This window comes from Elephantulus edwardii, unplaced genomic scaffold, assembly GCF_000299155.1.
Source record: "Elephantulus edwardii isolate Elephantulus edwardi_28Jun2011 unplaced genomic scaffold, EleEdw1.0 scaffold00289, whole genome shotgun sequence".
NCBI classification, from domain to species: domain Eukaryota; kingdom Metazoa; phylum Chordata; class Mammalia; order Macroscelidea; family Macroscelididae; genus Elephantulus; species Elephantulus edwardii.
This window is the reverse complement of record NW_006400039.1, coordinates 1,621,157-1,630,437: the sequence shown is the minus strand read 5'-3', so window position 1 is coordinate 1,630,437 and position 9,281 is coordinate 1,621,157. Positions and strand designations below refer to the sequence as shown.

The 9,281-nt window shown below is 58.1% G+C and overlaps 1 protein-coding gene across 1 annotated transcript in view; it reads left to right on the top strand.

Annotated features, from left to right (window-relative positions):
• LOC102850000 overlaps positions 1 to 9,281 on the top strand; it is a 12,000-nt gene that overhangs the window by 1,370 nt on the left and 1,349 nt on the right. The window contains exons 3-11 of the mRNA XM_006900642.1: positions 304 to 488; positions 1,487 to 1,591; positions 2,488 to 2,572; positions 6,238 to 6,388; positions 6,959 to 7,095; positions 7,323 to 7,396; positions 8,160 to 8,267; positions 8,640 to 8,773; positions 8,873 to 8,898. Coding sequence (XP_006900704.1) covers positions 304 to 488; positions 1,487 to 1,591; positions 2,488 to 2,572; positions 6,238 to 6,388; positions 6,959 to 7,095; positions 7,323 to 7,396; positions 8,160 to 8,267; positions 8,640 to 8,773; positions 8,873 to 8,898 — 1,005 coding nt within the window. The remainder of the gene's footprint in view (positions 1 to 303; positions 489 to 1,486; positions 1,592 to 2,487; positions 2,573 to 6,237; positions 6,389 to 6,958; positions 7,096 to 7,322; positions 7,397 to 8,159; positions 8,268 to 8,639; positions 8,774 to 8,872; positions 8,899 to 9,281) is intronic.

The window sequence follows — 9,281 nt, the reverse complement described above, 5'->3', positions numbered from 1 at the left end:
TGGATGGATGGATGGATGGATGGATGGATGAACTAGCTTCCCATTTAAGAGTAGAATAACGTGCCCGGTAGAGAGACACAGTACGTATGGAAGACTTTTCTAATCTTATTTGTTCTTTGATGAAGTATGTGAGGTCATTGGAGGAGAAAGAGCTCTTGTATCCTAGTGCAGGTGTTTACATCTTAGAAGTGGCCCCCCTGAAGTTAGGGTGGACTAGCTGTGTACTGACTAGAGTATGGACCTCAAGGAGAGGGCAGCAGGCCCTGGTGGCCTCGGTGGGAGGCTGCAGAGTAATTGTTCAAGGAGACGCAGCCTGTACGCACCTGTGGGAACGGAGCAGCTGGAGCTCCTCCCTGTCTCTGTCTTTGCTCCTCCTCTGGACCTGGACCAGATCAAGCTCTTCATGATGGACACTGACTATGAGACTATGTCAGTCTGCATGGAGGACACCACTGCCCCTCAGCGGAACCTCATGTGCCAGCTCCTCGGTATGGCTCTGGGCCCCTGGGCTCTGGAGGGGATGGGCTCCGAATGCAGCTTACTGCCTGCTCTGCAGGGTAGATGGTAGGGGGCACAGTGGGGACCCTCAGCCCTGGAAGCTTGTTGGAAACGGTTATCTGTTCACTGGCCTTCCCAAGAGCCTCAGGGCCCCTGTGCAGCCTCAGGTAGGAAGGGGTTGTTCAAGGCAGTGAGTAAGTTGACAGAGACCTTGGGGACAGCTCAGATGCAGGAGAGGCTGGATCCAAGGCTGGCGTGGGCCAAGAGGGGGACGTTCTAGGCAAAGGGGGGGACGTTCTAGGCAAAGGTGCAGCTTGGAGCTGTGCCAAGGAGGAGGCACCTGGGCGGCCTTGCTCTGAGGCGGCCCCTGGTAGGTCGCATGGTGACCCTTCAGGCTAGAAGCTGGGCTCTGAGCGGTGCCGCCCACGGACAGTGGTGAGAGAGCTCTCCCACTGCAGCAGACCTGGAGCTGACTCCCCACTTGGTCCCCAGGCTGTGGAGAAAGGGTTGATGGTGGGCTCGAACCTCACGGTCACTCCTTGAGACCTAGACCACAGAGCTCCCTTTGTCTGTCCTTCCGTGTTTATGGAGATTTTAAGTAACTTCATCCAATGGGAAGTCAGATGTGAAAGTGTCTTTCCAACTGCATTGCCCTGAAAATGAGCAAGGTGCCCTCGGTAGGGGTTACACGAGCAGGCCCTCGCTGGTTGCCGAGCCAACAAGCGTACAGCAGGGACTCTCCACCTTCCAGTCAGTACCCTGGGGCACGCAGTGGGACTGGACACTAGTGTGTGCGTCCTCCTGTCACCTCTCCCCTGCAGTGAGGGGGCTAGCACTGGCCTGGGGGATAGGCAGGGACGGAGACAGCAATGGTGGCCTGGAGCTCAGGTGGGTGGAGGGAGGCCACACATGCCTGCTGGGACCTGCCAGAGCCAAGCTCAGCAGGAGGGTGCAGCCACACCTGGCTCTGACTTGTCGCCTCCCACAGGCAGGACCCTGAATGTCAAGTCCTGGGTCTTGGAGAAATTCAGGGGTCAGCTCAAGAATCTGATCCAGTCCACCCCCATCCTCCTGGACTTCATCCAGAGAAAAGGTCAGTGCTAAGGCCGGAAAGGACTCCTTACCTCGTTAGTAGGGGTGGAATGGGAGCCCAGGCCCCTGGCGAGCTCTGCTCCTGGGTCTGCTGTCACCAATTCCCCAACAGGCCCCCAAGGAGCGGGTGAGGGGTCCCCCCTCCACTTCAAAACCCCCTACTTCTGTCTGTGTCCCTGCCACCCTCCATGCCCCATCCTGTCTTTCTCCGCAGAATGGTGCTGTGTATAGGTGAGTCCCTGGTTGGCCTCGTAGGGTAAGGTGTCCACCCACCTCCTGAGGGGGTCTCCTATGGCTTGGATGGGTCCTGACTGACCAGGCACAGGCATCTCTTGGGTCAGTCTCTCAAAGGGTCACTTCATGTGCTCCACCAAGTCCCAAGCTATCCATCTTGGGTAGGGGCTGGGGAAAGAGAGGAGACTGTTTTAGGGCTGTCAAGGCCCCCCACTCTGAGGCTAAGGCTGGTCCACGGGCTTCACTTTGTCCAAGGAGGGCCCATCACTGGCTAAGCTGCGGCTGGTGCTGTGTCTGCAATGTCCTCCAAGTCCAAATGTGTCCCAGGAGCCCAACTGTTCCCATTGAGGGTACGCGTCACCCCATTCTCATCAGAATATCCTTTTGGTTGAAGAGTCAAAGTGGCCGAGGAGGAAGGGTGGTTACTTGCTCTAGAACCACCTCCTCTGCCCCTCCCGACCCCAACGTGGACTTCAAGCTCTGGGCCCCTTCTCTCCCCTAATAAACACGCTGGACCCTCACACTGAGTCTGTCCTGGTCAGCACACGGTGGGCTGTGGGCGGGGGACTGTAGGGAGCAGAATCAGGTGGCTGGTTTCTGTGGACAGGCCCGTGTCATTTGGGGTCAGTCCCAGCTCTGACTCCAGATGCTCATGTGCTTCAGGGGACCGTCCTCCACAAAGTCCCCAGCTCTTCACTCGGGAGCAGACAGCCGGGCTCAAACCACCAACTTTCGTGTTCACAGCTGGGTGTGTTAACTGCATCTGAAAGCCGTGCATTGGCTGTCCTTAGCTCTGTTGGCTGGGGGGTCATGACCTGGCTAAGTCACATGGGTCAAGCCACTGCCAGGTAAACCCTGTGCTGTTGTGAGGAGCCATCTAGCTGGGAGTGACTCATAGCGACCCTGTGAACGACAGCTCTGACCTGTGCCGGCCTCACTGTCTCACCGACTCTGACTCGAACCCACTGCCTTCCTGCACCATCCTCACCGTATCTGACATGTGTGAACCCACGGCTGCAGTCACCCTCTCAATCCATCACTTGAGGGTCTTCCTCGACGCTGTCAAGTCAACTAAGACCCAGCAAGTCCATGGACAAGACCAGAACCTCGCCCTATTCAGCACCATCTTCAGAATCCGTGTCACGTTCACGTCCATGGCTACAGTCACTGTCGGGCCATCCTGTGGAGGGTCTTTCTTTCTCCAAAGACTGGTCTCTACTGATAACATGCCGAGAGCCTGTGAAAGGAAATGTCAGCATCTTTGTCTCTGTGGATCTTGGTCTCTCATTGTACGTCCTCCCATCCTCCCGGACAGACCTGCTTGCTGCTTTGGCAGCCCCTGGGATACCCGGCATTCTTCCCCAAGACCATGAGAGTACAGCTTCCTTTTCGCTTGTCCTTATTCATGGTCCAGCTTTCAGGCGCCCTTCAGTGACTTGAAATACCACGGCTTGATGCAGGTGGACCTTAGTCTTTAAACTGATACCCTTGCTCTTTGGCACTGTAGAGAGGTCCTTGGCTGCTGGTTTCCCAGCACAATAAGTCTTTGGATTTCCTGGCTTCTTACAGGTGTAGTAAACCTCATAGACATCAGAAGGTGTCAGACAACCTCACTCAACCACAAGATCAAACAGCATGATTCTTCTGACAAAGCAACAACCAGGCCCTACAGCTGACAAAAGATTTCAGGGCCGAAGACTGGCTGCTTCCTCTTAAGACTGGAGGGAAGGGTGTGCCTGGGCCTCACTCCCACTCTGCAGCACATGAAGGCCTGGCCAGCATGACAGGACAGGGACCTCTCAGTCACAGCGGGTTAGGAAAGAAGTCTCTCTCCACTTACCATTGTTGATGGGGAGCTCTGGGGACTTGCTGGGAAGGCGTTACAGTGCCACCTCAAAGGCCAGTGGTTCAAATCTACCAGCTGCTCCTTGGGAGAAAGATTGGCTGTTTCTTCCCATGCAATTTACAGCCTTTGAAGACTCAACAGTATATAGCAACAACCATTAGTGATGTAGAAATTCTCAGACTCAAAAACAACTAGATAGCTTAGGGTTAAGAAGCTGCATTGCAATCCCAAAGTCACGGAGTTCGAATCCACCAGTTGTTCGGTGGAGAAAGGAGGCGCATGCTTGTCTGACGCCCCATCTCCTTGCGACTCGCTGCCTCTGGGATCGCTCACCTCAGGGAGAGTGACTGGCCTTTGTGCTTGAGGTGCTGGGCCGTCTGGCCGCTCTTGCAGCCTCACCTGTCCAGGGTGTACTGGTGACATTTCAGCTGATTTTCCGGGGAAGCTGGATCCGTCACCAAGCTCATCACACAGGGAAACGAAGGCACTTCCTGCCTCTCCCAGTGACCTCGACCACAAAGCAGCACGTGCTCAGGCCAGCAGAAGGGGTCCGGTCCCCACAGGAGCTTCCAGACAGCAACCCTGCCCTGCCTCCTGGAAGGACACTCTGCTCTCTGCTGGGGGCGTGGCCACTGTGTGGGCCTGGCCGGTGGGGGTGTGGCCTGGCCGTGGCACCCTATGGCCACATGGGGTCGCCTGGGTCCTGTCCACACCGGGCAGCATGCAGGCCAGATCTCAGTCTCTCCAGGAATCTGGGCAGTCCTGCTGTGTCTTTTAGTGGGTGGGACCCAGAAGTTCATGGACAAAGATGTTTCACCTCTGACCAAAAGTCATTCAGATTCCATGGAAGGGACTAAGTGGACAGGACGTGGGGAAGGACCCTGATGGCCCTCTCCTGTAGACAAGGATGGAGTGGGGCTCCATCAGTGATCATCAGGATGGCAGGCTGAAGAGACTGTCCCCTGTGGTCAGGACTGGAAGCTGAGGTGACTGTCCCTATGGTCAGGACATGCTGGCTGACAGGCTGAGGTGGCCACACCCTGTGGTCAGGACGGGAGGCTGAAGTGGCCATGCCCTTGTGGCCAGAGGCACCGGTGGAGCTGACATCCATGTCTGTGGTGGTGGCTTTGATACAAGTCTAGCTGGCTCTTCACCCAGACAGAAGGTGGGAGGAAGGCTGGCCATGTCCCCGCAGGCCAGCGCCAGCGGTTAACAGACATGGTGTCCCAGGGCGAGAGAGCCACGTGGACATGTCCCCCCACTTCCTCCTGCCAAGGCCCTCCCCCTCCACCCACCCTCCTGGGCTCTCTTGAGGTCAGCACTGACCAAGGTGGTGGTGGTGCGTTTTCACTTAACAGGGTCCAGGAATCTCTGTCCTCCTCACTGCCTCACTCGAACACGGGCTCTCAGCTGAAGCAGGGATGGAGAGAGCCCAGGGTAAGGCACCCCTCATTCATGTGGCATCACCCGGGTGCCCAGGACTCAGGGTGACTCAGTGTGAACGACTCTGGGTGTGCAGCACGGCGGGTCCTGGAATCTGCAGGGTGTGGAGAAGCCGGCGGGCGGGGGAGGACTGAGTGTGCACACAGGCACAGACTGATGGACACAGACACACATGTACACACTCAGTACACGCAGACACACATCTGCTGCACAGATGCACACAAGCACGTTGGCACCAACACAGGAGCATATACACACATGTGTGTATAAATTCATAGGTACACATGTGAGCACATACATGCACACAGCAACCCAGGGACACGCACGCGCCTGAACACACCTGTGCACACACCAGTGCCAGGTGCTGTGCTTCCCCACCTCCGCCTCCTGAGGGACAGAGAAGCTCCTCAGCTGAAGCCCAGGCATCCCCCCTCCTTACTCCCCTGCCCTTTCTGTTATCTGAGGGAGGTGGTACCTGCAGCCCAGGTCTGCAGATCCGGCCTCTCCTCAGTCCCAGGAGGGTGGCAGTGCCTTGGGGGAATGTGGAGCCTTAATCCTTTGTTTCCTGCACTGACAGCTGGCGGTCAGTCAAGTCCAGAGCTAGGGTTGGGGGTGGAGTGGATGAAAGGTCTCTCCTGGGTTTGGGGTCACATGAGGAGCGGCTGTGGCCTCACCGCACACCCCACTGCCTTGCTGTGGCCTCGCTGGGATCTCGGGTCCTTGGGACCGGAGGTAGAGCTGACCTCAGGTTGCCAGGCCCTCACCTGGGCACAGCCAGCCTTGGGTGTCTAGAATCAGCACCAGCAGTGTGGATGATAAATCACTAAAAGGTGACCAGTGGGGCTGAGTGCCAACGGCACCGGGCAGAGACCTAAGGTGCCTCTGGGGACCTTGGAATGGTCGTCATGTCCCCTAAGACACTGCAGGGCTCCCTAGCCTCACCTCCACCCTGGCAGGTCTCTCACAAAGCCTTCTCCATCTGCAGACACTGCCCCCTCCACTGACCTTTGCAGCACGCGCTGGTCTGCTGCCAGAGGCCGGGGCTGTGGTCCAGGATGCTGGCTCTGCAAACATTTTCCTTCTGGTGGGGAGGGGCGCTGTTTACGGGGGCGCCCTGCCCCCAGAGGCCAATATAGGCAGGCAGGCGCAGCCAGCACCCCAGTGTCTGGAAGCTGCAAAGCTGAGATGTTGCTACTGCTCTGCCTGGGGCTAAGTCTGGCCCGAGCGGCCTCAGAACCACAGCCGGTGTCGCCACCTGACTTCCATGCTGACCAGGTAGTGGACAGAGGATGGGGCAGTGAGTCCCTGCCCCTTATTACCCCATGTGGAGCAGGGTGGCCCCATTTCATACAGGAGGACACTGTCTCCAGAGTGAGCCCGAGTGGTGGTGGACACGGCAGGCCCAGCTCCCACAGTTCCAGGCGGGAGTGGCTCCTAACACAGGACAGGAGCTGTGGCCTGTCCTCTGCACCCCCATTCAGTCCTCTGCACCCCATTCTGTCCTCTGCACCCCCATGCCGTCCTCTGCACCCCATGCCGTCCTCTGTAGCCCATGCTGTCCTCTGTACCCCATGCCGTCCTCTGTACCCCATGTCGTCCTCTGTACCCCATGCCGTCCTCTGTACCCCATGCTGTCCTCTACACCCCATTCTGTCCTCTGCACCCCATGCCATCCTCTGCACCCCATGCCATCCTCTGCACCCCATGCTGTCCTCTGTACCCCATGCTGTCCTCCACACCCCCATGCCCTCCAGAGGCTGGGAGAAGGCAGGACTCGCCCTCAGACCTGTAGGGCACTCCTAGCCTCCCAGGGCTCAGCCAGGAGAACTTCCCCCTCATTTCTAGATTGAAGGGCAATGGTTCTCCATCAAGCTGGGCGCCACGGACTGGTCTGCCATCAAGGAAGGTGGCTCCTACCGCTGCTTCATGTCCACCATCAAGACCTTGAAGAATGGTGACCTGAAGGTCACCTACTTCCATCGGTGAGGCCGCACCGCAGAGCCCCTTCCTCAGAGACCAGGCCAAGCACACAGCCCAGCTCACCCCAGCCCCACTCTCTCTCTCTAACACACACACACACACACACACACACACACACACATCAGGGGTACCCTGTCTCCCATACGACTGTAGGGTCCTCCTGGCAGGCCCAGGCCCCAGGCCCCAGGCACTTCTGCATGACTCACCAAGACAGTGGGTTTCTTTCCAGAGAAGAGGGACGGTGCAAAAAGGAATTCTATATTGGGAAGAAGACAGACAGGCCGGGCCGCTATATGTTTGAATGTGAGTAGAAGTGTCTGTGATTCAGCCTGTGCCCCCAGATGGGAGGAGGTGGCTCAGAGAGAGGCAGTGCAGCCAGTGAGTGACATGAGGAGGGGTCTGTGGAATAGACTGAAGGGGCAATGTGGGGGGACCAGTGTGAGGAACTAGTGTGATGGGAACCAGTATAGGGAAACCTGTGTGGGAGAACCAATGTGGTTGGTGACCAGAGTGGGGAGATGGGGAGTACCTCTGTTTGAAATGTGTAATCTGAGGATAGTGGCCCCAAGTTGGGTCCCAGGGTCCCCAGTGGCCCACAGGGCCCCTTTTTCTACCCCCTCCCTGAGGGCCTGACCCTGGAGTTGGTCTAGAAACAGTCAGAATTCCTTTGGAAATAAGAGGTAGTGGGATTTTCCAGGACATTTTGTAGTGACAGAAGACTGGTGAGGGCAGGGAGAGAGAGAGGAGGGGAGCGTGCGGGAGGGAGAGAGGAAGAAGAGTTGGAGAGACTGTGGGGGTGCAGGGATGGGTGGAGAAGGAAGAGAGATGGGAGGAGATGGAGGGAGGGAGATATGTGGGGGGACGAGAGAGGAAGTGAAGGAAATGAGTGGTAGCAGAGGAAAGAGATGAGGGCGGGAGGTGAGACACAGAGGCGGCAAGAGAGGGGCAGTGACCAAGAGAAAAGTGGGAGACCTAGAGATGGGGTAGGGACTGGGCTGGGGACTCCCATGGTGGTGCGTGCTGGGGTGCATGCAGGCGACCTAACAGACCCCACTCTTCCTCACAGATGAGGGCACGAACTACGTCACCTTTGAGAAAGTCACATCTGACTATGCCCTGGTGGTCACGGAAAACAGGAGCTACAAAAACGGCTTAGTGGTGTTGGAGCTATATGGTGGGTACCAAGGTGGTGCCAGGGACACAGCTTCCCACGGAGCAGGGAACCCCACCTCACACAGCTCCTGGGGCCTGCCTTCTGGAGTCTCTCGGGCTGGAGGCGTCATGCCCCGGCTGGGACCCTCCCCTTTGGCTGTTCTGGGCTTGCTCTCAGGCCTGGCCGGTGGCTGTGGGAGTGCAGGCCCTGGTCATCTCTCGAGTGCCATTGGGAGTCCCTGACTGGATGAACCCAGAGCCTGCTCTGAGGAGAGGGCAGATGGTGGGCAGTGGATGCCCAAGGGCTTTGGCGCCCTTGTCTTTCTTCCTGAGCTGTCCATCTGAGAGGGACAGGCCTCTGACTGCTGAGTGTCCTCTGTCCCTGCTGCTGCAGGCAGGTCCCGGAACGTGGTGCAGGAGGGGCAGATGGAGTTCCTGGAGCTTGCGGCCCGCAGCAGCATCCCGTCGGAGAACATCGTGGACCTGTCCGCTTACCGTAAGCCTGTTCTCGAGGGATCCTCACCAACAGTGCAGAGATTCTGGGGGTGAGGCCTCGGGCGGCGGTTCTGGGGACAGAGCAGGGTGCACCCTCACCGGCCCTGGTGACCAGCCTTTCTCTGACCACAGCGAGGTGCCAATCCTCGGAGCCTGAGGTGAGTGTACCCCTGCCTGGATCCACCAGCCACCTCAGGGGTTGCCTTCCCACAGGTGGGCACTGAGGGGTCCTTGATCTGGGACTGTCCCTGCCACCTGTAGCCCAGGTCCTTGCACCCGATACCCTGGAGGGTTGAAAGTCAGACCTTGAGCCTGTCCAAGTCAGCATCCCAGGGGGCTGGGACCCGGAAATGGAGCAGGACCCCCGTCCCACGGGGTACAATGGTCCCATGGGGTGCAGTGGTCCCACGGGGTGCAGTGAGTGGTCCCACGGGGTGCAGTGAGTTGTCCCACGGGGTGCAGTGAGTGGTCCCATGGGGTGCAATGGTCCCATGGGGTGCAGTGGTCCCACGGGGTGCAGTGAGTTGTTCCATGGGGTGCA